Source organism: Pogoniulus pusillus, chromosome 24 (assembly GCF_015220805.1).
Source record: "Pogoniulus pusillus isolate bPogPus1 chromosome 24, bPogPus1.pri, whole genome shotgun sequence".
Taxonomy (NCBI): Eukaryota; Metazoa; Chordata; class Aves; order Piciformes; family Lybiidae; genus Pogoniulus; species Pogoniulus pusillus.
In genome coordinates, this window is record NC_087287.1 from 3,903,400 (window position 1) to 3,929,730 (window position 26,331).

Consider the following 26,331-nt stretch of genomic DNA (forward strand, 5'->3'; position numbering starts at 1 on the left):
CCGCAAAAGCCAGGATCGCTGCACGGTTGTGGCGGCAGCAAGGATTCGACCCCTCCAAAACGCACCGCATCGGCCCCGCGTCCGCTCCCGGGCAGCGCTGCCTGCCCCGCAGGCTTTTGTTCGGAGAGGGCCCAGGAGGAGCCCAACAGCTCTCCGGTGCCGCCGGCTCTACCCGCCCGTCAACACTCGTCAAGAGTCGGGGTGAGGGGAGGGTGTCCCATGGCAGCAGCCAAGAGGCGTGCGAAGGGTCGGGCCGTGCCCAGCTCCCCGCAGCGGCTCGGGAACCGAGAGCGCCGCCCCAGCCCCTCCGGGCCGCAGGGGCCATTTTTAAATGGCTCTGCCAAGCGGCGCTAGGGGAAACAGGTGCTGGAGCCTGGGTGCTCTGCACAGCGCTAAGGCTGCGGTGCCGCCTTCCACCGGCGGGGCAGGCCCTGCCGCCGCCGCCCCGCACGGAGCGCAGCTTCCCTCCCGCCCTGCCGGCGGCCGCCCCCGCGGCGGGCAGGCAGCCTCGGTTTAAAGGGCAGCTCCGGGCGGAGGGATCCTTCCGCCGCTGCGAGCCGGCCGGGCCTTCTTCCCGGACGCACCGCCGGCAGCCCGAGCCGCGCCGCAGCCGGGGCCTTGTTTGCGCCTCGCGAAATCCCTCCGCGGCGGCGCAGCGCCGCGCTCAGCGGTCATGGGAGCTGCGGCTCGCCCTGGCCCTCCTCCGCGGGCGAGGCGCGGGGGCTGGCGGGCGGGCAGACCGCCGCGGGGCCGAGCGGCGTGAAGCACCGGCGGCGGGGAGGGGGGAGAGAGAAGAGGCGGGGAGCGGCGGCGGGAGGAGGCGGGGAGCGGGGCAGGTTCTAGGGGGGCCGGGCGGTGTTTGCCGTCGAATGGTGTATCCTTCCGCGGCGGCGGGCGTAAGGCAGCCCCTGGCCGCCGTGTCCCTCCGCCGCCGGTAGCGCAGGGGCAGGCGGTGCCTTCCCGGACGGGGCGAGGAGGTCGCGGGCTTCGCTGGGGAGAAGGAGCAGAAACTTCCGAGTGAGGCGGCTGGCACAGCGGCTCGCCTGGCTCGGCGGGCAGGCGGAAAAGGGGGCTCCCCGCAGAGAAGAAAGAGAAGGAAGACGGAAGCGGCGGGGGCCGGTGCTCGCCGCCGCCCCGCGGGGTCTCTGCGAGGGAGCCCCAGGGACTCTTTCTCGCGGGGCTCGGCGGAGGGATCTCTGGGAGGCTCTCCCGTCACCTCCCCCCCGCACCGCTCGCCCCTCGGCGCCGCCATCTTGGATTTTAATCCGCCATTTTTTTTCCTCCCCCCACTCGGAATTATTTTTTATGCCTATCGCTGCTTTTTGTCCCCCGCCTTAGCTTCTCCTTCCCTCCCGCCCCTTCCGCGCTCGCTCTTCGCCTCCTTGCCCTCCGCCGTCTTCCTCCCCTTTTTTTTCCCTCCCTCCTCCTCGCTCCCTCCCCGTGGATGATTCATTTGCACCGGCGGCGGCCGGGGCATCGCCGGAGGAGCCAGCGCGGCGGGCAGCCGGGCGGTGAGTGTGGGGAGTGCGGCCCTGGGCCGTGCGGGCAGGGAGCGCTGCGGGGCGGGGGGGGGGGGGGTCGTCTGTCAGCGGGAGGCGAGGCGGAGGTGTCCCGGGCGCGGCGCCCCGCGGCTGCTGAGGGGACGCGGGGGCCGTGCCTGCTGTCCCGGCCCGGAGGCTGCCTCTCTTGCTCCCGCCGTGGGCCGGCCGAGAAGGCAGCAGTCGGGGCTACCGGCTTCTCCCCACCGCTTCGGGCAGGGCCAAGTCGGCGTTCGGCGGCGCTGACAGCGGAGCCAGTGCTCCGGGCTGGCGGAAGCCGAGGGGGCATCCGCAGCCGTTCGGAGACAGAGAGAGGGACGGCTGCAGGCGGTGCCCGGGGAGGTGGGGGCCGCGCCGGGGCCGGGACCGGGCGGCGGCGGCGGGAGGCGAGCCCTAGGGGGCAGCACAGGGGCCGGGAGGTAGCTCCGCCCGGCTCGGCCCGGCCCGGCCCTTCCGCCTCCTGCCCTGGCGCTGGGGCTGTGCCCGGAGAGGCGTGCGGGGACTGTGGGGGCGGGATGGGAGCTGCTTGGTCGTCTGAGGGGGCAGGGACCCGGCGGCTTCCTCGGTGAGAGCCGGCGCAGGCACTGTAACCCGTGTGGGTGCTTCAGGGACTTGCGAGAGGGACTCCGCCGGGCCAGCCGCTCGCTGCAGTTAGCTGGAAGCGCCTCTCGTAGCTTGGTTCTTGGGGTGATTTAGCACCGGCAAATAGAGGCTCTTAAGTAAGAGGTAAAGCACATCTTTGCCCAGCATCCATACCTGAAGCTTTAGAGTCAAATTATGTAACACACTCTGCCCTTTGAAAAAGTCAGGGGGACGAGGACGGGCACGGGGAGAGCGGCCGGGGTTCGGCGGGGAGGGGGGCACACGGGGAGAGCGGCCGGGGTTCGGCTGAGTGGGATGCACGGGGAGAGCGGCCGGGGTTCGGCTGAGTGGGATGCACGGGGAGAGCGGCCGGGGTTCGGCTGAGTGGGATGCACGGGGAGAGCGGCCGGGGTTCGGCTGAGTGGGATGCACGGGGAGAGCGGCCGGGGTTCGGCTGAGCGGGATGCACGGGGAGAGCGGCCGGGGTTCGGCTGAGCGGGATGCACGGGGAGAGCGGCCGGGGTTCGGCTGAGTGGGATGCACGGGGAGAGCGGCCGGGGTTCGGCTGAGTGGGATGCACGGGGAGAGCGGCCGGGGTTCGGCTGGGAGAGGGACACACAGGGAGAGCGGCCGGGGTTCGGCTGAGTTATTTCACAGACAGTAGGAGAATGTCAGGTGTAGTCTTTTGGTGGGTTGAATTCAGCGTCGCACGGGAGACGGCAATCTGATCAGTGTTTGATAGTGTGGCTATAAACACGCAGTGGGAAGCTTTAATCAGTGGGATTAAAATGTACTCCAGAGCAAGTTCAGAGTCGTGTCCTGGGCACTGTAGCTGTGGATGTATCCTCTGTGTTGTCATTAAACATGAACTTCTGTCCTGCATTCTTTAAGCTTTCTTCTTTGCAAGTAATGCTGGGTGAGGAGATTAAGACTTAGCTGAATGAAAAATGGGATTTGTGTTGTTGTTAGAGCCCCATAGACATAAACAAACGTCTCTGTTTATCCCCTTTGAGTTCGGGAAGAATGAGACTTCCTTAAAGTAGTCACCGCTTGTGTATGTCTTCATGTGAAGTAAGTGGGGTGGTGGTTCCTGCTGTGCCGAGCCACAGGACTGGACGGGGCTCCTGAGTGCTTGCTTTGCCCTGGCAGAGTTCTCTTGCTGCAAGACTACAGCTCCCAGCATTCTTTCCTTTCCAGACAGCCTCAGACGGCTGCCCAGATTGCCATAGTAGGTGCCAGGTGTGAGACTGCTGTGCTCAACAGAGGGCAGAGCTCTTGGGAGCAGCCCAATCAGAAGTGCTCCTGACCTCTTCACTGACCCCCCGCACCCTCCTGTACATTCTCTCCTACTATGGCTGAAGCCAGCAAGGCTCAGATTGTTTCTCTGATTTAGTCCCCACTTGGCTCTGCAGTTGTTCTGCTGGCACAGAGGGAGTTTAGTGCCAGGTAGTTTGAGGGCTTCACTGAGCTCTGGTGGTGCTGTTTGTGCCAGCCAGGTCAGGCTGCCCTGAGCTGCTTGGGCACTCTGCACCTCACTCAGCTGAGCTGCCACAACACAGTCACAGAATGGTAGGGGCTGATCGTGGCCTCTGAAAATCGAGTCCTACCCCCTTGCCAAAGCAGGATGACTCAGGGCAGTCCAGGTGGGTCTTGACAGTCTCCAGAGTAGGAGACTCCACAACCACTCTGGGCAGCCTGCTCCAGGGCTCTGCCACTCTCAAAAGTACAGAAGCTTCTTTTGTTCAGTTGGGACTTCTGTGTTCAAGCTTATGCTTAATGCCTCTTGTCCTGTCACTGGGCACCACTGAGAAGGGTCTGACCCTGCCTCTCTGACACCCACCCCTTAGATATTTGTAAGCATTGTTAAACCTCTTCTCCTGCAGACTAACCAGCCTCAGCTCCCCCAGCCTTTCCTCACATGAGAGCTGTCCCAGGCCCTCAGCGTCTCAGTGGCCCTGCACCGGAGTCTCTGCAGTAGCTGTTTGTGCTTCTTGTGCTGGGGTGCCCAGAACTGGACTCAGTACTGCAAGCTAACTCTTGCCCTTCCCTGTTTGGTGGTGCTGCTGCTCCAGCACTGCATGCTCTCTTTGCTAAGCCTGCTCAGCACCCTAAACCAGCAGGACAACCACCTGTTCTCCCACTTGTTGGGTTAATGAGCTTAAATTGAGTGGTGGAGAGGTCAGGTGAGCTTCAGAGCTGGGGAAAAGGGTTGTGTGAGGTGGCAGCGAACTTCTGCCTTGTCTCTTCAAAGTGCTGGGTGTGGGGGAGTTGCTGCAGTGACTTGGGGGGGGTCGTGCAGCCTTTAGGGTGCTTACCTTCACCCAGAGAAGGCACCTAGCTCAGGGCCGGGGTGGGGAGAAGGGGTAGGAGCTGCTGAAGCAGCTCTGTCTGCGTGTCCCCTCTCTGCCACTCATTTATAGTGGGACACTCATGCTGCCTGTGTTGTGCTTGGATAAGCATCCAAACTGACACAGTCGCTGCTTGCAGGAGAACTGGCACAAGTGAGAGGTACAGACAGAGCTGGGGGGGCTGGAGCCTGGGTCTGGGGCAGTGCTGGGTCCCAGTGCTCTCCCACAGCTTCCATCCTGTGCTGTAGCTCTGCTTCCCCTGGCCCCAGTCAATTCTGACACACTCCTGCAGCCTCCCACAGGCTGCTTTTCATCCATGCCCAGCTCTGCACGGAGCTTGTTCTAAGAACTCAAACCCCGCTGTCTTGTGAAGTTTTCTTTTCCTGGTTTCATATACTGAAGCAGTTCATCACCAAGGGAAAAGAAAGTTACATGTGGCTGTGCAGTCAGGTGGCTAAAGTAAGCATCTTCAGGGGTGGGACTGGTGCAGGCCTTCCTGGGTGGCTTTTATCCTCCACTCCACAATCCTTAAAGCCTCGTGGGAATGCTTGACCTTTCCTTAAGTTACAATTTGGACTGCAAGGATTCTGGGAGAGTAAACTCCCAAATACCTTCTTTTTATTGTCACCTTCTGTAGTTGGATAGGGTCCCATGCCAGGCTTAGCTGTTAAGAACTTGTAGTGTACCATGGAGCACCGAGTTCCTGTTTCAAGTGACAAGTGGCTTCACACCCTTCTGAGCCGTTCTGTGCCTCCTTTTCCTCTCTGGCTGAATAGTTCCTGTCTGAGCTGTCAGAAACAGCACTCAGATTTGAGGCTGCTTCTTAAAGCTCTGCAGGTTTTCATCCAGCTCTGATTTTACACATTTTTCAGTGTTCTTAGAAACCTGAACACTTCAAGGGTAAGTAATGGTGGCTGCTACTCTGACAGGGTGTCTGTAGTCAAATCATCTACAGCCTGGTGATCCTACAGGAAAACTGCCTATGGAGTTGTGCTCTGCTTCCCAGAATCATGGATTTGCAGAATGGTTTGGGCTGGACAGAAAGAAAAGTCCTTGCCCAATGAAATAATCTCAGTTCAGCTTCAGTGCTCAGCCAGCTTCTTAAGGTGATTGGTACACTTGTGAGTAATTTACTGTCCTTTTATGACAGCTTGTAAAGGTTCTAAAGCCTGTCAGTTTCTGGGGGACAGTTCTAGTTAGAGGTTTGAGGCAGTCCACCTCTTAAGTCATAGAATCAGAATAGGTTGGGTTGGAAGGGACCTTCAAGGTCATCCAATCTCAACCAAGGGACACCTCCAACCAGCCCAGGTTGCTCAAGGCCTCATCCAGCCTGACCTTGAACACCTCCAGGGAGGTTGTGGATCACAGAATGTGATCTGTGATCACATTCTGTGATTCTGTGATCTACAGCCTCCCTGGGCAACCTGTTGCAGTGTTCCAGCAGCCTCCTGCTGCAGAACTTGTTCCTCACATCCAATCTCAATCTGCTCTGCTCTGCTTTGAAGCCATTGCTCTTGTCCTGTCCCTGCAGGCCTTGGCAAACAGTCTCTCTCCATGTCTCCTCCTTTCCTCTTCTTCCCTTTTTCCTGGTGGTTTAAATCTGTGTCTTGGAAACAGTCTTCCAGCCAATTCTAATCATCTTTTGTGTTTTGCTTCCAGTAGGAACCGAAACCGAATTTATTCATCCACTTCTCCAAGCCTTTTGAAAAGTGACTAAATGCAACTGAGTCAGACTGTCTGTGGGAATGAAGTGGCTGGGAGAATCCAAGAACATGGTGGTGAATGGCAGGAGAAGTGGAAACAAGTCGTCTAATGACCACGGCCAGAGTCAGACCAAGCTGCAACACGTGGGAAAGGAGAACCCCAAGGCTGGCAAAAATGGAGTGGAGAGAAGATCGAGCAGATGTACGTACAGGGGTGTGTGGCTCAGCTGGCAGGCTGCAGGCCAGGCTTCTGGCTTCTCCCAAGGCAGGAAGGAGGTCTGCACTCAACAGAAGCATTAGTGTGTGTTTGTTTTGCTTGCCTGTGTGAACTGGCTTCAGGAAGGTGGATCTCTTCAGATGGGTTTGAAGGTGAAGTGAGAGTAACTGCATGTAAATGAATTTGGAACTGGTACCAGTAGGAAACACATGGTTAGCACCACAGTTAGCCAGTGAGAGTGGGTAAGGGCTGATTGGAACTACTCAGCCAGCTTTTAGTGAGAGCAAACCCTGCTCTGGATGAAGTCACATACAGCAGGAGTCGTTATGAAGTGGTTTTAAGGAAGGTGGGGCTGGAGTTCCTCTCTTGGTCTGGGCTGAAGGACTAAATCCAAAGTCCTTTATGCAAATCTTGGGAAAAGCAGGTTTGAGATTTTCATGGCTTCTTTATAGGTCAGAAATTTTAGAAGCAGAGGTGGCTGAACTGTGCAGTGCTAAAGTTTCTTGAAGCTGAGGAGGAGAAGAAAGCAAGAAACCAAAGTTATGATGTTCTAAAATCCCTTCTCCGTTGCCTGCTAAGTAAATGAAGAGAAGCAAGAGTGAAACATTCATTGTGCTCCTGCTTCTTCAGGCAGAGGGCAAGCCAGGGAGATGCTAACCTGTCTCTTCTCTCCAGCTGGTGACTGTCTGCCCCTGAGCCCAGATGGGTTTTGTGGCTTTCCTTCCATGGTCTCTAATTCATCCTCTCTTGTTCGCAGGTAGCGGTGCTTCAGGATTTGAGGGTCAGAGTCGTTATGTGCCTTCCTCTGGAATGTCTGCCAAGGAACTGTGTGAAAACGATGACCTAGCAACTAGTTTGGTTCTTGATCCCTATTTAGGTTTTCAGACACACAAAATGAATACTAGGTAACTTGCTTTGCTTTTTCTGGAAACTAACTGTGTCTTGTCACTTGCTGGAATCAGAGGAAAACTGGGGGATTTCTGTAGCTTTGTGAAGGGAGTCTGAGGAAATGGCAATTTGTGAGCAGCTTCTAGCTTGGATGTGGTGCTGCACAGGAGACTGAGGCCTGGAGCTGGGTGGCAGCAGGTTGTTGGACAGGTTGTCAGCAGACAATCCGTTTCAGCTTGGGGCTCTTCATCAGTTTGCAGCCAGTAGCCATTGGAAGTACTTCAAAGACAGAAGGTAGAGTTGGGGACTTGTCTGCTTTTTTGTGTGCCTGTGTGCTTTTGGTGTTAGCTTCTTCTGACAGCACAAGAAAGATGTAGTTCTTTTCCTCCTTACTGCCACAACAGCACAAGGATGCAGTTTCTCAGTGTGTCATTGTTGTTGCACTTGGTCTGAAGCTCTGTCAGAGGAGAGCCCCTCAGATGTATCTGTCTAGAGAAGACAATGCACATTGGGAGCTTGATCACCAGAACTGCACCAACTTTGCACTATTATGCACCTGTCTGAGTGCTTCTGGTCTCAGTTCAGTTGGGGTTGGGGTTCAGCTGTTGCCTGCTTCTTCCTGTTTCACAGACTGATTAATGACTGATTAATGAAGTGTTTTCTGCAGATTTCAATTCAGCCTTAGCTTGCATACAAGATCTGCACTGCTGGCTGAATGGAGAAGCTGGATAGAAATTATGAGTTCCTGGGATCAGGATCTGTGTCCTTATTATTGTAGAACCACTAAATTGTTGGGATTGGAAAAGCCCTCTAAGGCCAACCCCACCATAGCCACACCTTGCTGCAACACCTCCAGCCATGGGGACTCTGCCACCTCCCTGGGCAGCCTGTGCCAAGTCCTCACCACTCTTGCAGCAGTTAATTGTTCCTTGATATCCAGCCTGAGCCTCCCCTGGCACAATTTCAGGCCAGCTCCTCTCCTGTCACCTGAGACTAGAGAGCAGAGCCCAGCCCTCAGCTCACTGATACCCTCACAGTTAGTTCAGGAGGACTTTATGCTTCCAGCATTTCATAAAATTGATTTTACATGCTCAGTGTAACTGAGTTGCATGGATGGGAGTCTGCAGGGTAATTGTTAGGCTTTTAGCTAGGAGTCAGTGTCTAATGGTAGAGAAGCTGCTTGATTAAATGTTAGTTTCTGCTGATAACTTTTCAACTCCTCCTGTTCAGGTGGAACCTGTTGGGTTCTAGCTTATGTCTGTTATTCCTTGCCCTTTTACTGGGTGCCACTGAGAATAGCCTGGCCCCTTCCTCCTGACACCCACACCTCAAATGCTTATGGCCATTAGTAAGATCTTGTTTTAGCCTTCAGGAGTCTCAGTCTTTCTTCACAGGAGATATGTTCAAGTCTCTTAGTCATCCTTATAGCTTTTCATTGGACTCTCTCCAGCAGATCCCTGTCTTTCTCAAACTAGAGAGCCCCAAACTGGACACAATATTCCAAGTGTGGTCTCACCATGGCAGAGTAGAGGGGGAAGAGAAGCTCCCTAGATCTGCTGGACACACTTTTACAAATGCACTCCTCAGAGCTGGGGGACAGCTCCAGGCAGCCCTCAAGGACAGTGGAGCACTGTGAGGAGACCTTGGGGTGAGGCTTACAGCCTTTACCAGAAGCATCATCTGGTCTCTTCAGTAGTGTCCTGTTGAGAGAGAGTTTCTGTTCTTGCAATGAATTAAAGGCATCAGCAAGATTCTCGTTTATCTTTCTGGTGCAGTGTTGACATCTGCTTCTTGTTATGGCTGTGATGCTTAGATCATCTTCTTTCTGTCTACTAAGCTGTAGATGTTCTTGAGCTCCTGGGATCTGTAGCTGTTGTATGGGTTGCAGGGAAGAGAGAGGGACAGCAGATGTGAAAAGACTCCAAATACCAGCTGCCAGCACCTAGAGAGATGGTTGGAGTCGAGATTAAGGTTTACAGCCTGTATTGGGACATTTTCTGCTTCAGCATGCTGAAGTCTTGAGGGTCACATTGTGCACAGAGGTGCACTTAAAGCAAACCAGCCATTTGTGATGGCAGGCAAATATCTTCTGTTGTTCCCTTCTGATTTGGTTGGAAATGTGCTGGGGCAGTGCCTGTGCCCCTATTGCTTCCCATTGCTGGGAAGCACAGAAGAGGTTTGTATCTTTGCAACCAGCAGATCGATCACCACTTCAGGTTGTGCTTTACCTAACTTCAGAGGCCAAGCCTGTGGCTGTTTGTCTGAGTGGCTTCTGTATAAGCACTGAGCATCATTGCTGCCTTTGGTTGAGGACTTTATATTGCCCAGAATGTACTGATTAGAGGGGAAAAAACTCCTAACAGTCAGCAAAGTGCCTTGATTACTGTTGGAACATCCTCGTTTGCTGCCTTCTTTGTACTGAGTGAGTGACCTTACAGTAGAGTGGTGACAAGAGCAGGATTGGTGTTTTCCTTTTTATTCTGGGGGCTATAAAAATCAATTCCTGCATTTTCTGAATGGCCTCTGAGCTGTTAGCTCTGTGAGCTATCAAGTCAGTATCATCTGGCAGAGCTGAAGGCTGCTTCTCAAAAGCTTACAGTTGAATCCCCCAGTGAATTTGTCCAGTGTTCTGAGAGATCTTCTTGTCACCAGAAAGTTGTTGGGAACTTTAAAATAGAGCTCTGCCTTTACCCAAACTCAGTTTTTTTCCCCCTCCTCTTGGATTTGCAGGAAACAACAGGTTGTTTGCAATGCTTTTGGCCTGCTTTACAGACCCTGTGGTCATTCTTTCATTCAGTTGACAAAACAGGAGGTGGGCAGTTAATAAAGCAAGCCAAAGCTGATGTTAGGAAGTGCAATCTTCTCAGGTATAGCTGTGCCAAGAGCTTTTGGTGCTTCCTGTACAAATCCTGTTATATCAGACCTTTTATTTGTGATGACCAAGGTTCTCTGTCTGAAAGATTAACTTCATCTCACATGCATGGCCTTTATGTCAGAAGAAAAATGATTTTTGCAAGCTGTTGCTGCCTTACACTAGAGCTGCAAAGGGATCCTTGCAAGGGGCCCAGGTGAGCTCTGCCTGCTCTTCCCCATCTCTTACTTACAGATGGCTCTACCTAGTTGAGTACTGGCTCACTAGGTCTCATGCCTTGGTGTCTGATCCACTCCTTGCCACCTCCATACAGATGTGTTGGGGTTTGCCTCTGGAGCAAGGCTTCTGATCATACTGCTGCTCTTAGCACTCAAGGCCTTGTAATGATAGGATGAGGAGGAATGGGTTTAAACTGGCAGAGGGGAGATTGAAACAGAATGTTAGGAAGAAGTTCTTTACAGTGAGGGTGGTGAGACACTGGCACAGGTTGCCCAGGGAGGTTGTGGCGCACAGAATCACCCAATGTGATCAAAGATTGAGTGATTCTGTGCTCCACAACCTCCCTGCAGGTGTTCAAGATCAGGTTGAATGAGGCCTTGAGTGACCTGTGCTAGTGGAAAGTGTCTGCCTATGGCAGAGGGTTGGAAGTGGCTGAGCTTTGAGCTCCCTTCCAACCTGAACCATTCTATGATTAGCACTCATTGCTGCTTCCCAAAGCACCAGCAGCATCGTGGGCAGTACTGAGAGCATTTCAATGGCTTTCCAAGTCTGCAAGTGCTTTAGAAAGTCAAGTGCACTGCAGTCAGTCTTGGGAGAATCTGGGGGTGCCCTCTGACTCCCAGTGACTGCTGTCTTGTCTGATAAAGTGAGACTAAAGGACCAGGCTTTAGGAGTTTACATGTTGTCCATAGCTAACATTGTGTCTGGGGAGCTGCTTTCTCTCAGCACTGCCCCAAGAGCAAGTGCTGGCCTTGGTGTAAACCATTAGGCTTTCCTGGATGTGACAGGGGATGTCACTGTCCCTTGGAGTCACTGTTGTGCAAGAAAGATGCAAAAGGCAAAGCAGTTCTGTATTAGCCTGGAGAAAAGAAGGCTCCAGGCAGACCTTAGAGCAGCCTTCAGTACGAGGGGACCTACAGGAGAGCTGGGGAGGGACAGGGACTTTTGACAGGACATGGGGCAATGGCTTTGAGTTAGTAGAGGGGCGATTGAGACTGGAGATGAGGAAGAAATTGCTGAGAGTGAGAATGGGGAGACACTGGCACAGGCTACCCAGGGAGGTTGTGGCTGCCTCCTGCCTGGAGTTGTTCAAGGCCAGGTTGGATGAGGCCTTGAGCAACCTGGGCTGGTGGAACTAGATGATTTTCAAGGTCTCTTCCATTCCATCTCATTCAGTGACTCTGTGAATCACTTCATTCTGTGCTGTGTCTCCTCTGTGCTCCTTAGCTCATTTCAGTGTAATAATTAAAGGCATCTTGAATGGAGTTTGGAGTTAAAACAACTTAGGTGGCTTCTGCTGCACAGCCTTCAGTGGCTGTGGCTGATTAGTTCAGTTGCAGTGCTCTGGAGATATTGGATTGGAGGTAGGCAGCTCTTACCTAGTGACATGGTGGTTCACTTTCCAGGCTTCAGTCTGTGTGTACATCCCAGAATAATTATATTTGGCCTCTATGAAAAAAGCTGTTTACACAGTGGCAAGATTTACAGACAGGAGTGACAGAATGGGTTGGATTGGAAGTGACCTCAAAGGTCATCCAGCTCCAACGCCCTGCCATGGGCAAGGACACCTCCCACCAGCCCAGGCTGCTGAAGGCCTCATCCAGCCTGGCCTGGAACACCTCCAGGGAGGTTGTGGATCACTGAATCACAGAATGTGATCACGTTGAGTGATTCAGTGATCCACAACCTCCCTGGCCAACCTGTGCCAATCTCTTCCTCACCCTCACTGCCAGCAGTCTCTTCATGTCCACTCTCACTCTCCCCTCTCCTAGCTCAAAGCCATTGTCTCTCATCCTGGCGCTCCCAGCCCTTGTCCAAAGTCCCTCTCCAGCTCTCTTGGAGCTCCTTCAGGTACTTGAAGGCTGCTCTAAGGTGTCCCTGGGACCTTCTTTTAGTACCTACTAAATGAAATTTCCTGTCTGGAGTGTCAGAGTAGGCATGAATGGAAACGTTGAGGAAGGTGTTTGTGTGTCCCATGTTTATTTAACAAACCCAACATTCATTCCCTAACCTTCCTGAGGGGAGGGGAATGATGTGGCTGGCAGAGCTGCCTTCACTTACAGCCTGGAGTTTTGGCCAGACTGCTGTGTGTGCAGCTTCAGGTCAAGCAGTTCAAGCAGCATGGATTTGCTTTCTTCATTCAAATACTGGCTGGAGCTTCTACCCTCGAAGATCCTGGGGAGGGTTTCAGCTAACATCAGTGGAGTTGAAACACAGAACAAAGTATGCTCTAGGACTGGGCAGGAGGACAGCCAGAATGATGCCCTCCACATCCATAGCTTCCACATCTAAGCTGATGATTTGCAGCTCCTGCTGTGCTCACAGCCTTGCTGTTCTGGCTTCTGTGCTGAGTCTCTGCTATCAGATCAACAGCAACTTGCTGTCTTTCCATAGCCACTTCAAGAAAAACACCATCCAGACAAAGTTCCTGTGATGGAGATGCTGCTGGGATGCTGTGTTTTGATAAATTCACTGCTCTTGATGTCCTAAGGTCAGAAGATAAGAAGTAGGAGTAGAAGTGTGAGTCTATCAGGTGCTGGGACACTATCTGGAGTTCCATGCCAGATCTCTTGTAGGGTCAGTGTGTTCTTGTTGTTCAAACTCACTGCTCTCAGTGACTGACACTGAGCAAGGTCCTGTGCTTCTGAACTTACCAGAAACTCTCCTTTAACTTCCTTTATAGGCAAGCTGACCTTTGGCTTTATACCTTGGAGTTTCAAGATTCTTTAAGTGTTCCTGAGGTAAGAGAAATTGGAGCGAGAAAGAGCTTTGCTTGCCCAAGCCATTTCCTGCTGTCTTCTTCAGTGGGAATACCTCAGTTTGCCTTTCCTGGGATGAGGTCATCTTCCAGCTGGTTCTGAAGCTGCAACAGCTGCAGCCTTTTTGGATCTTCTGGCTTAGGGAAAAAGGAATAATTCCTAGCTAAGTGTGAAAAGCTTCCATTCTGCAGGGGTTGTTAGTTCTGCAGAGATGCCACTCCAGCTGAGGCATTCATCCTTAGCTAACTTGTTACAATAGACTCCATGGTCTGTGAGACCTGACCCTTGGAGCTGTCTGCAGGGTGCTTGTGAGCAGATCCAAACCCCAGCCTGTCTTGTTCAGTTTGCAGGATGGAGTCTGATGAAGATGCTCTTCGTAGCAGCAGGCCAAATGTCTGCCTAAGCAGATCTGATTTTAACTGCCTCTCTGTTTAGGCTGGGGTGGCTTTTTGGTGCCTTGGCTTCCTTGGGCTCTGTCTCTCTCTTGCTCTTCTGAGGGCTGCCCTCATTCCTGGTGATGAAGATGTGCAGGGCAGTGTCAGCATCAGCCATGTGTCTGCAGCACTTGGTCATCGCCATCAGGGCTGCCAACACACAAGGGAAGTCTTTCCAGATCCAGACATTGAGTCCTCCCCTGTAGCTCAAATGCAAGACCTGCCCAGAAGATTATAGAGCCCAAGATCAGTTAAGGTTTGTAAAGCTAAGCTTGCAGCAGAGCAGCTTAAGGGCTGCCCTCACTGCTGTGCTAAAGATGTGCAGGGCAGTGTGGGAAGGATGCAGCCAAGCTCTGCTCAGGAGTGGCCAAGAGCAGCACAAGGGGCACTAAGGGCAAACTGGAGCAGAGGAGGTGCTGCAGGAACAGGAGGGGAAACTTTCTCCCTGTGAGGGTGCTGGAGGCTGGAGCAGGCTGCCCAGAGAGGTTGTGGAGTCTCCTGTGGAGCCTTTGCAGCCCCACCTGGGTGTGTTCCTGGGTGCCCCTGCTTTGGCAGGAGGCTTGGACTGGATGATTTTTGGAGCTCCCTTCCAGCCCCTGACATTCTGTGATTCTTTTCAGTGGCACCCAGTAAAAGGACAAGGAATAATGGATATAAACTGGAACCCAGCAGGTTCCACCTGACCAGAAGAAGAAACTTGTTTGGTGTGAGGGTGCTGGAGGCATTGAGCAGGTTGCCCAGAGAGGTTGTGGAGTCTCCTTCTCTGGAGACTTTGAAAGCCAACCTATGTGCCCTGCCCTGGGTGATCATGCTCTTGGAGGGACCTGATGATCTCCGGAGGTCTTTTCCAAGCCCTACCACATGTGATCCTGTGATGTTGCTTTCCAGCCTGTTTTCATGTCCTTGTGGACACCTCCTGTTTGCTTGGGTTCCTCTTTATCTCTTCTCATGGTCTCTGTCTTGTCACCGTATCAGAAACACCAGTGCCGTGTTTTGGGAGAGGAACTGCAGGAGATGGTTGAGACCCCATCCTTGGAGGTGTTTAAGGCCAGGCTGGCTGAGGCTGTGGGCAGCCTGCTCTAGGGTAGGGTGTCCCTGGGCATGGCAGGGGGATTGGAGCTGGCTGGTCCTTGTGGTCCCTTCCAACCCTGACTGATTCTATGAGGTCCTTACTATTAGTTTTTGAGACATTGGGTGCTGAAAGTTGTGTTCATAGAAGAACCTGTTCAGGTTTCAGGCCATGGGACATTCACCTGACCTTTGAATGGTTTAGGCTTTCTGTGATCTCTTCACACTCTCCCTATTCCCAGCTTTCTTCTTGGCTTGTTCAGAACCTGGACCTACACTAAAACCATTCTGTGTCTCAAGAGTGATCTTCCATCAGTTACTGCTGGACACTTAAGGACTTCCACCAGCAGTGTGCAATGCCCAAGAGAAGAACCTGGAGAAACAACTGCTCAGTATGATCTGTAGAGGGCTGCAGATCACTTCTAAAGGCTTGAGGCCATGCTCTGAGCTCCTTAAGGCAGTCAGCCAGTTGTTCAGCCCCTGAGAACAGTGTGTTGTGAGAAACCTGGGGCTGTAAGATGTGCTTTTGACTGCCATAGATGTAGGCTGTTGTTTCCTTCTGTTGGTTTTGAGAGCTGCTGTTTGAACTTAGCATCTGCCCTGCTTACTTGCCTTTGTTTTTCCCCACTGATCGTAGAATGATCGACAGGAGCCTGCAGGGTGAGTGCAGCCCAGACACAACCCTGTGCTGGGCTGCAGCAAGAGCAGTGTGGGCAGCAGGGCAGGGGAGGGGATTCTGCCCCTTGGCTCTGCTCTCCTCACACCCTACCTGCAGTCCTGGGTGCAGTTCTGGAGCCCCCAGCACAAGCAGGACATGGAAATGTTGGAGCCAGGCCAGAGGAGGCCACCAAGATGCTGAGAGGGCTGCAGCAGCTCTGCTGTGAGGACAGGCTGAGAGAGTTTGGGCTGTGCAGGCTGGAGAAGAGAAGGCTTGGAGGAGACCTTGGAGTGGCCTTGCAGGATCTGAAGGGGGCTGCAGGAAGGCTGGGGAGGGACTATTGACAAGGTCTGGTGATGAGAAGGAGGAGAAATGGGTTTGAAGTGGCAGAGGGGAGATTGCAAGTGGATGTTAGGAAAGGGCTCTTTAGAGTGAGGGTGGTGAGACCCTGGCACAGGTTGCCCAGTGTGGTCTTTGATCACATTGGGTGCTTCTGTGCTCCACAACCTCCCTGGAGGTGTTCAGGACCAGGTTGGCTGAGGCAAGTCCTTGAGCAACTTGCTCTAGTGGGAGGTGTCCCTGCCTATGGCAGGGGAGTTGGAACTGGCTGACCTATGAGATCCCTTCCAACCTAAACCATTCTGTGTTCTCAGCCTAAGGCATGTGGTAGATTTGACATCATCTCTAACTCAGTTCTGCTTTCTTTGAATGCTGTTGCAGCTAAAACATGGAACTCTGCTTCTTACAGTCCTGGAGGGGTTCTCTATAAGCAGATAGGAGGGATGGTTTTGCTTAAATGTCAAACATGGGAAAGAAGGCAAAGTTCTCTCCTTATGCACAGGACAGTGGGGGAAGTTGAGGCATAGGAATTCCCATGTAAATGTCAGGAAGTTTTTTTGCCTGTGAGGGTAACAGAATCATGGAACAGACTGCCCAGAAAGGTTGTGGAGTCTCCCTCTCTGGAGGTATTCAAGATCTTCCTGGATGTGTTCCTGTGTGATCTGCTCTAGGTGATTCTGTTCTGGCAGGGAGTTTGGACTGGCTGAGCTTTGGAGGTCCCTTCCAGCCCCTGACATGCTGTGATGCTATGATTCTGATCCTGCTCTGCAGGGAGTTTGGACTGGATGAGCTTTGGAGGTCCCTTCCAGCCCCTGACATGCTGTGATGCTATGATTCTGATCCTGCTCTGCAGGGGGTTTGGACTGGCTGAGCTTTGGAGGTCCCTTCCAGCCCCTGACATGCTGTGATGCTATGATTCTGATCCTGCTCTGCAGGGGGTTTGGACTGGCTGAGCTTTGGAGGTCCCTTCCAGCCCCTGACATGCTGTGATGCTATGATTCTGATCCTACTCTGCAGGAGGGTTTGGACTAACTAGGCTGGGAAAGGACTATTGACCAGGTCTTGTAATATCAGGATGAGGAGGAATGGATTTGAATTGGCAGAGGGGAGACTGAAACTGGATGTTAGGAAAGGGTTCTTTGCAGTGAGGGTGGTGAGACACTGGCACAGGTTGAGGGTAGTGAGATATTGGCGCGGGTTGAGGGTGGTGAGACAGCTGATGCTGTTTGAGGGTGGGGAGACAACTGGCACAGGTTGGGGGTGGTGAGACACTGGCACAGGTTTCCCAGGGAGGTTGTGGAGCACAGAAGCACCCAATGGGATCAAAGATCCCATTGGGTGCTTCTGTGCTCCGCAACCTCCCCAAAGGTGTTCAAGGCTAAGTCGGATGAAGCCTCGAGCGACCTTTTCTAACGGGAGGTATCCCTGCCTATAACAGGGAGAGGTTGGAACTGGCTGATCATTTGAGATCCCATCCAACCTAACCCATTCTCTGATTCTCTGACTTGCAAGAGCTGTGTTCTGTGTTGCAGGTTTCGACCCATTAAAGGAAGGCAAGAAGAACTCAAAGAAGTGATCGAACGCTTTAAGAAAGACGAGCACTTAGAAAAAGCCTTCAAATCCTTGACGTCAGGTGACTGGGCCCGGCACTATTTTCTTAACAAGAACAAAATGCAGGAAAGGTTGTTCAAGGAACATGTAGGTGTATTTGTAATTCATGTGGTTTTGTTTTGTTTTTAATCCAGATGGTTGAAAAGCTGAGGGGGGAGAAATGTTCAGCGTTTAGGCGTGGAGCGGTAGCAAAGTAATTGACTGCTCTCTGCTTTGCTGGTTGATTTGTTTGGTGACAGGAGCTGCCTGTGGTTTTGAAAATGCAACTTTCTTCCTGCTTCCTCCTTTTTTTTTTGGTATAGATTAGTGTCAACTAAAAGAATTTCTTCCAACTGACTAATAATGATTCCTCTTAGCCAGTGGGCAGAGTAGCTCTAGACCAGAGCCTCCCAACACTTCACGTCTTTCAATGTCTGACTTTGCATATCTGAGGATTCAGTATTGCAAAAGCCTCCAGAAGCTTAAATCCCATTAATGAATCTCGAGGGCAGCAAGGAGTCATAGAATCAGCCAGGTTGGAAGAGAGCTCCAAGCTCAGCCAGCCCAACCTAGCACCCAGCCCTGCCCAACCAACCAGACCATGGCACTAAGTGCCCCAGCCAGGCTTGGCTTCAACACCTCCAGGCAGAGCCACTCCACCACCTCCCTGGGCAGCCCATTCCAATGCCAATCACTCTCTCTGTCAGGAACTTCCTCCTCACATCCAGCCCAGACCTGCCCTGCCACAGCTTGAGACTGTGTCCCCTTCTTCTGCTGCTGGCTGCCTGGCAGCAGAGCCCAACCCCACCTGGCTACAGCCTCCCTGCAGGCAGTTGCAGACAGCAATGAGCTTATTTAAGGCACATGGAGAAAGGAAAATGTTTGCTCCTGGTGCTGGTTGCTTAAGTCCTAAGCAGAAGAGAGCAAACATTCCAAGGGCATCTTGTCCATCCCAGGCTGCTTAGCAAAGGGACCTGTGTTTAACTGGTGCCAATGTAAGTGTTACAAAACCCAAACTCGCAACAAAACAACCTCTTAAAAGAATCCATCCCTTATCTAGCTCCTCTCAGCTGCCACTCTGGGGGCACAGCCTGGGTTTGGCCCATGGCTTAGGCAAGATTCACAGCTTCAGATTACACTGGGCCAGGTCTTAGGCAAGATTCACAGCTTCACAGATTACACTGGCCCAGGTCTTAGGCAAGATTCACAGCTTCACAGATTACGTTGGGTGGGAAGGGACCCTCCTTGGGGCATCCTGCCCAACCCCCCTGCAGGCATCAGGGACACCTCCAGCTAGAGTAGGCTGCACAGGCACACAGCAAGTCTCAGCTTGAATGGCTTGCAGGCCTCAAGCACAGCCCTGGGCAGCCTGTGCTAGGCTCTCCCCACTCTCACTCTGCACAGCTTCCTCCTCAGGTCCAGCCTAACATTGCCCTGCTCCAGTTCCAAACCTCTGCCAAGTCACAACCAAGTCTCAGGGACAGCAAACCCCTTGCTTCCTTGTATCTAAGGCCTTCATTCTTTGGAAGGAGTTTCCCCTCTCCTCCCCCCCTTTTTTTTTTCTTTATTTTGTGCCCTTTTATAATCCTTTTTCACTTAGAGCTATTGTAAATCAGATGGAAGGTAAAGATAGGGGAGGAGACTTGATACCTCAAAATGCCTTCATTTTTAGGGGCACAGGGTCTTTATGTGGGAGTCTTCAGTCCTCTTCCTCCCTTTTCCACATCCTAAATCCATTTTGCATCCAGCACAAAGGCTGTGGCAAGGAAATGGTGGTAGTTTTGTAGTTAAAAAAGAACTTCAGGAATGAGAGCATTGTTTTCAGATCAAACCAAAAGGAATTTGCCCTACTTTAAAGTCTCAGCAGATCTAACAGTGTAGAGAGAAAAAAAGCTGGCAGTAAATTCTGCTTTCCCAAAGTGTTTTTTTGGAGGAACACAACCACATTTTAACCACAAAAGAAAGGACCCAGAACCTGGATTGGTCATGAAACTGGGAAAGGATCAAATTTGGTTCTGGAGGTGGTGAGGTCTGAGTGGTTTGTAAAGAGATGAGAATTGTTGAATGCCAACTGCTCAGCAACTCTGAGGGAAATTATCCATTTGGTTTTGAAGGGAAATTATCCATTTGGCTTCAAGGAGTAATTATCCATTTCTCCTCAAAGCCAAATGGTTCATTTCTCCTTTGTACCACATGAAGCATCTTTAATTCTTCTAAATCTGGCTAGGTCATGTTGCCCACCTGAGGATCCCTGCAAGGCAGGCTGAAGATCCTCTCTGTGTAGCTCCAAGTGACACCAGAAATGCATTTCAGCAGACACCTTCCCACTGCAGTAGTCACATTGGTTTGGCTTGGAAAGGACCTCTGGAGATCATCTACAGGTTGGGGCTGTCCTGCTGGAAAGCAGCTCCCTGGAGAAAGACTTTAGAGTGGATGTCAAGTTCTGCATGGGGCAGCAATGTGCCCTTGTGGCCAAGAGAGACAATGGCAGCTTGGGGTGCATCAGGAAAAGTGTGGCCAGGAGGGTTAGAGAGGTTCTCCTCCTCCTCTGCTCTGCCCTGGTGAGACCACACCTGCAATACTGTGTCCAGTTTTGGGCTCCCCAGTTCAAGAGAGACAGAGACTTCCTGGAGAGGGCAGCAGAGAGCCGTGAGGATGGTTGGGGATCTTGGGCATCTCCCCTAGGGAGAGAGACTGAGAGCCCTGGGGCTGTTCAATGTGGAGAGGAGAAGGCTGAGAGGAGATGTGATTAATGGTTACAAATATCTGAGGGTGGGGGTCAAGTGCCTGGAGCAAATCTCTTTGCTGATTAGCAGCAATAAGCCAAACTGCAACAGAGAAGGTTTCACCTCAGCACAAGGAGGAGCACAACTTCTTTGTAGTGAGGGTGACAGAGCCCTGGAGCAGGCTGCCCAGAGAAGTTGTGGAGCCTTCTTTTCTGGAGACTTTCAAACCCCACCTGGATGCATTCTTGTGCAAACTCCCCTGGGTGATGCTGCCTTGGCAGGGAGATTGGACTGGATGATCTCTGGAGGTCCCTTCCAGCCTCTAAAGTTCTGGGATTCTGTGGTCTAGTCTGACCCCCCCATGCAGCAGGGACATAGAATCAGTCAAGGTTGGAAGGGAGCACAAGGAGCAGCCAGTTCCAACCCCCCTGCCATGCCCAGGGACACCCTATCCTAGAGCAGGCTGCACACAGCCTCAGCCAGCCTTGCCTCAAACACCTCCAGCCATGGGGCCTCAACCACCTCCCTGGGCAACCCATTCCAGCTTCTCACCACTCTCAGGCTGAACAACAACTTCTTAACATTCAGCCTGACTCTCCCCACCTCCAGCTTTGCTCCATTCCCCCCCAGTCCTGTCATTCCCTGACAGCCTAAAAAGTCCCTCCTCAGCTTTTTTGTAGCTCCCTTCAGATCCTGGAAGGCCACAAGAAGGTCCCCTGGGAGCCTCCTCTGCTCCAGCCTGCGCAGCCCCAACTCTTTCAGTCTGTGCTCATAGGAGAGGTGCTCCACTGCACACCCCCCACTAGAGACCATGTCAAGCCTGACTTCAGGGATGAAGCTTCAACTACCTCCACTATGACAGAGAATCCACCTGAACATTATGATCTTGGGCAAGCTGCTGTGGATGCCCCTGCTGGAGTAGATGATCTCCAGAGATCCCTTCCAACCAACCCCTCACCGAGATGGGATTTTGTGATTCTGTTGTGTGTGATTATTTTTTTCCTGTGAGGTTTGGTTTGGGTTGTTTTTTTCTGTGTGTGCAGTTGACTGATTTCCATTTCCTCTAAAGATGCCTTCCTGCTTGTGGTCTTGCCTGTAACAGAAGAGTTCTGTTCCCTTCCCTTGCAGGTATTTATTTATTTGCGGATGTTTGCGACCGACAGCGGCTTTGAGATCCTGCCCTGTAACCGCTACTCCTCGGAGCAGAACGGAGCCAAGATTGTGGCAACAAAAGAGTGGTAAGAAAAGGCTCTACTGCTCTCTATTGCTTGCATTCAATCACACAATGAGTTGGGTTGAAAGGGGCCTTAAAGCTCAGTCAGCTCCTCACCCAGCCTGGATCTGTGCTTGGGATTGCGACCACTCAGGTGCAGGACCCCCTTGCTTCTCCCTTGCCCTGCTGCCCACACTGCTCTTGCTGCAGCCCAGCACAGGGTTGCTGTCTGGGCTGCACTCACACTGCAGGCTCCTGTTGAGCTTTGCATCAGCCCAGACCCCCAGGGCCTGTTCCTCAGGGCTGCTCTCAGCCATTGCCCAGCGAGCCTGGAGCTGTGCTTGGGATTGCACCCACCCAGGTGCAGGACCTTACACTTGGCCTTGTTGAATGTCCTGAGGTTGGCCTGGGCACAGCTTTGCAGCCTGTCCAGGTCCCTCTGGATGGATCCCTGCCCTCTAGCAAGTCGACTGTGCCACACAGCTTGGTGCCATCTGTAAACTTGCTGAGGGTGCATCATCTAGTTCTAAGGCTCCTTCCAATCCAACTCATTCTGTGAGTGCCTTGAACAACCTGGGATGGTGGGAAGTGTCCCTGCCCATGGCAGGGGGTTGGCACTGGATGAACTTTAAGATCTGCTCCACCCCAACTCATTCTGTAGCTCCATGGATGTGTGTCAGAACCGATGTGATGGATGGACAGGATGGAGAGGTGGACACAGGCCAACCTCATGAGATTCAACAAGACCAAGTGCAAGGTCCTGCAGCTGGGTTGAGGCAATGCCAAGCACAAATCCAAGCTGGGCAGTGAGTGGCAGGAGATCAGCTCTGAGGAGAGGGACTTGGGGGTGCTGCTGGAGGAGAAGCTCAGCAGGAGCCAGCAGTGTGCACTTGCAGCCCAGAGAGCAACCAGAGCCTGGGCTGCAGCAGCAGCAGTGTGGCCAGCAGGGCCAGGGAGGGGATTCTCCCCCTCTGCTGTGCTCTGCTGAGACCCCACCTGGAGTCCTGCATCCAGCTCTGGAGCCCCTGGGACAAGAGGGCTGTGGAGATGCTGGAGAGTGTCCAGAGCAGGGCCAGGAGGATGCTGAGAGGCTGCAGCAGCTCTGCTGTGAGCACAGCCTGAAAGAGTTGGGGCTGTGCAGGCTGGAGCAGAGGAGGCTCCCAGGTGACCTTCTTGTGGCCTGCCAGGATCTGAAGTGAGCTACAAAAATGCCGGGGAGAGACTTTTTAGGCTGTTAGGGAGAGACAGGACTGGGGGGAATGGAGCAAAGCTGGAGGTGAGGAGAAAGTTGTTGAGCCTGAGTGGTGAGAGGCTGGACTGGGTTGCCCAGGGAGGTGTTTGAGGCCAGGCTGGCTGAGGCTGTGTGCAGCCTGCTCTAGGGTAGGGTGTCCCTGGGCATGGCAGGGGGTTGGAACTGGCTGCTCCTTGTGCTCCCTTCCAGCCCTGACTGGTTCCATGATTCTCTGCCACAGCATGAGTGTGTTCATTCCATGTCTGTAAGAGGTCTGTTTAGGCTCTGATCCTGTCTCTGAATTACAGGATGAGGTTTATAGAGCTGGAGGAATGGTTCACAGACTGCTTCCTGCTACTGACAACTTCTCTTTCTTTGGCATCTGTGTTCTTTGTGCTGCTCCCAAAGGAAGCGGAACGATAAAATCGAGTTACTGGTGGGCTGCATTGCTGAGCTGTCAGAAATGGAAGAAAATATGCTGCTGAGGCATGGGGAAAATGACTTCAGTGTCATGTATTCTACCAGGAAAAACTGTGCTCAGCTGTGGCTTGGTCCTGCTGCCTTCATCAATCATGGTGAGTAGTGGGAACCTTGTTAAAGGAGGTGAGGAGCTCTCCACAAAAGCCTTGTGAGCAAAAAGCTGGGTCTAGCAGAATGGATTACTGGAGGGCAAAATCCTCTGGGGCTTTTCCCAGAGCAGTTGCTGGGCTGTGAACTGGGGAGTTCCCCAGAGGCTCTAGGAAGTGATTTCTTGCTCCCTTCACAGAGACTTTGAAGCTGGCAGCTAAATTATTGGAGCATGTTGTGGGCTATTTGGACCTGTTTGAACTCAGCCAAGAGCAGTGTGCTTCTTAATTGAATTTCTGACCTCTCCTTTCACCCTTTGCACAGAATTTTAACTGATTCTGTTGCAGATCTATGCAGCAGGCAGGGCTTAAATTGAATCCTGTTACCTTAAAGAGTAGGGAAATGGAACAGGGAAGAGCTCAGAAATCAAAGTGTATCAGAAGAGATGACTTTGGGATGCTTAGCTTTGTGCAGTGCTAACCTAATTCCCAGTGTTTAGCTGAGATTCTACAGTTGCTGAAGTCAGAGTGAATCCTTACTTTAGATATCTACAACTATTCATGTTTCAGGTCTTATCAACAGTTAATTGACTTTATCTTTTGGACCTTTTTCAGATTGCAGACCTAACTGTAAGGTAAGCAAGAAATGAAAATTCAATCCCTCAAGCACCCCTCCTGTTTTCTTCCCTCTATCCCTGCCCCTTTTCCTCCCCAACTCTTTCTTAAGCAGATGCTTTCAATCTTAATGATTCCATTTTTATTGTGGTGGTGTTTTTTTTTTCTCTCCCACCCCTTTCACCTCCCTCCCCAGTTTGTGTCAACGGGCAGAGACACAGCATGTGTGAAAGCTCTGAGGGACATTGAGCCTGGAGAAGAGATCTCTTGTTACTATGGAGATGGTTTTTTTGGAGAAAACAATGAATACTGCGAATGTTACACCTGTGAAAGGTAGGTCTTGATGGAAAGAAGCTTCAGATGACATTCAGCATCTTCCTGAGGTGGTTTGTAAATCTGAAGGGCCTCAATAATGAATATTCAGCTTTTGGAGCACTTTGTAAGTGTAGGTTCTTCAACTTACTTGTACTGAGTAAAGCAGGAGTGGAAGGAAAAGCACTTGGTGGCTTCTGCAAGTCTTATCAGCAGCTGACCCCCAACTTTGTTCTTTTTTAGACCCTAGAAAAAGCAATTTTCTGTCATGTTTTGTGTGTTGACCTGAAGTTTGCTTTGATGGGAATGGGCAAAATAGTTTTCACTCTGTTATTAGGACTTGGGTGTTTGTTAAGATCTCCTGGTTTGGACTGTGCGTGCAGGTAGTTGTTGGATCTGTTCTTCACCTGTGCTGTCCCGACTAAGTTTCTTCCCCAGATCAGTTGAAAGGGTTTTTATAGTTGTTTTTTTGCCACTTTGAAACCTCTGCTGACTGTGAGCTTAGAGGCTCAGCATAGTTTGTGAGAGCTTCACCTAGATCCCACAGGAACTACACAGAACCTCTAACACTTCAGTTTGGTTTTGACTTAACTGTAGAGAGGGAAATCCTATCAAGGACAAAATAATCACAGAACCAAGCAGGTTGGAAGAGAGCTCCAAGCTCAGCCAGCCCAACCTAGCACCCAGCCCTGCCCAACCAACCAGACCATGGCACTAAGTGCCCCAGCCAGCCTTGGCTTCAACACCTCCAGCCACGGCCACTCCACCACCTCCCTGGGCAGCCCATTCCAATGCCAATCACTCTCTCTGCCAGGAACTTCCTAACAACATCCAGCCTAGACCTGCCCTGGCACAGCTTGTGATCTCTGATCACATTCTGTGCTTCTGTGCTCCACAGCCTCCCTGGGCAACCTATGCCAGTGTCTCGCCACCCTCACTGCAAAGAACTCCAGGGAGAGAGCATCCACAACATGCAGACATCTTTAAACACCCCCCCCAAAATACTAAATCAGTTGTATGGTTGTTGCTGTTGCTTATCCACATATCCAAACTGTTGTGTATGAGAGGGGGAGTTCTGAGTTAAGAGTTCCTCATCTGTCAGGTCCTTCTTTTGCTTCTAGACGTGGAACTGGTGCTTTTAAATCAAGAGTGGGATTGCCAGCACCTACTCCTGTGATTAACAGTAAATATGGACTGAGAGAAACAGATAAAAGGTTGAACAGACTGAAAAAGCTGGGGGACAGCAGCAAGAATTCTGACAGCCAGTCTGTCAGCTCCAACACCGACGCGGACACCACTCAGGAAAAAGCGAATGCAAGTAAGTGAGGGACAGCCTTGGGCTGCAGGGCAGAGCTCCAGCAGAGAAGGGCCAACTGGCACCCTGCAGCTACCCCTCTGCTACTGTTGAGGGCATCTCAGCAGTTGGAAGTGGAATTTCTTTGGGAATCTGGAGGTGATTTAAAGAGCAGCTTCATTGTATTCCTGGAGTGTTTCGAGAGCAATAGGTGACGGAATCACAGAGTGTCAGGGGTTGGAAGGGACCTCCAAAGCTCCTCCAGTCCAACCTCCCTGCAGAGCAAGATCACCTAGAGCAGATCACACAGGAATACAGCCAGGCAGGTCTTGAATATCTCCAAAGAGCAGCTTAAGTGTTTTCCTGGAGTGTTTTGAGAGCAATAGGTGACAGAATCACAGAGTGAAAGTTCTGTCTATGATGATGCATTTCACAGGTGCATAGAATCATGGTTTAGAGTGGAAGGGACCTCAAAGCTCAGTCAGTGCCAACCCCCTGCCATAGGCAGGGACACCTCCCACTAGAACAGGTCCCTCAAGGCCTCATCCAACCTGGTCCTGAACATCACCACAACCTCCCTGGGCAACCTGTGCCAGTGTCTCACCACCCTCATTGCAAAGAACTTCTTCCTAACATCCAGTTTCAATCTCCCCTCTGCCAATTCAAACCCACTCCTTCTCATCCTCTCATTACCAGACCTTCTCAATAGTCCCTCCCCAGCCCTCCTGTAGCCCCCCTCAGATCCTGGAAGGTCACTCCAAGGTCTCCTCCAAGCCTTCTCTTCTCCAGGCTGCAGAGCCCCAACTCTCTCAGCCTGTGCTTGTAGCAGAGCTGCTGCAGCCATCTGAGCATCTTGGTGGCCTCCTCTGGACTCGCTCCAACAGTTTGATGTCCTCCTTGTGTTGGGAGCTCCAGAACTGTACCCAGTGCTCCAGAACTGTACCCAATACTCCAGGTGAGGTCTCAGCTCTGGACTCACTCCAACAGTTTGATGCCCTCCTTATGCTGGGGGCTCCAGAACTGTACCCAGTACTCCAAGTGAGGTCTCAGGAGAGCAGAGTAAAGTGTGACTGCGTGAAGTGGTTAAAACAAACACAACACCTGCAGCCTTTTGTTGGGGGTGTGAAAGCTGAGGAGAAAGCAGTGTTGTAACCCCCTC

The 26,331-nt window shown here is 52.2% G+C and overlaps 1 protein-coding gene across 3 annotated transcripts in view; it reads left to right on the forward strand.

Moving 5' to 3' along the window:
* The first annotated feature begins 837 nt into the window (after positions 1 to 837).
* KMT5B (lysine methyltransferase 5B) overlaps positions 838 to 26,331 on the forward strand; it is a 28,285-nt gene continuing 2,791 nt past the window's right edge. Inside the window, exons 1-9 of one of the 3 annotated variants that reach the window (XM_064163101.1) lie at positions 838 to 1,511; positions 6,128 to 6,373; positions 7,146 to 7,293; positions 17,158 to 17,323; positions 21,070 to 21,179; positions 22,794 to 22,960; positions 23,567 to 23,586; positions 23,763 to 23,899; positions 25,000 to 25,196. In XM_064163101.1, coding sequence (XP_064019171.1) covers positions 6,214 to 6,373; positions 7,146 to 7,293; positions 17,158 to 17,323; positions 21,070 to 21,179; positions 22,794 to 22,960; positions 23,567 to 23,586; positions 23,763 to 23,899; positions 25,000 to 25,196 — 1,105 coding nt within the window. In that variant the 5' untranslated portion in view covers positions 838 to 1,511; positions 6,128 to 6,213. Of the gene's footprint in view, positions 1,512 to 6,127; positions 6,374 to 7,145; positions 7,294 to 17,157; positions 17,324 to 21,069; positions 21,180 to 22,793; positions 22,961 to 23,566; positions 23,587 to 23,762; positions 23,900 to 24,999; positions 25,197 to 26,331 lie in introns of those variants that run through there. The other 2 variants (XM_064163100.1, XM_064163102.1) reach the window with 2 other exon arrangements.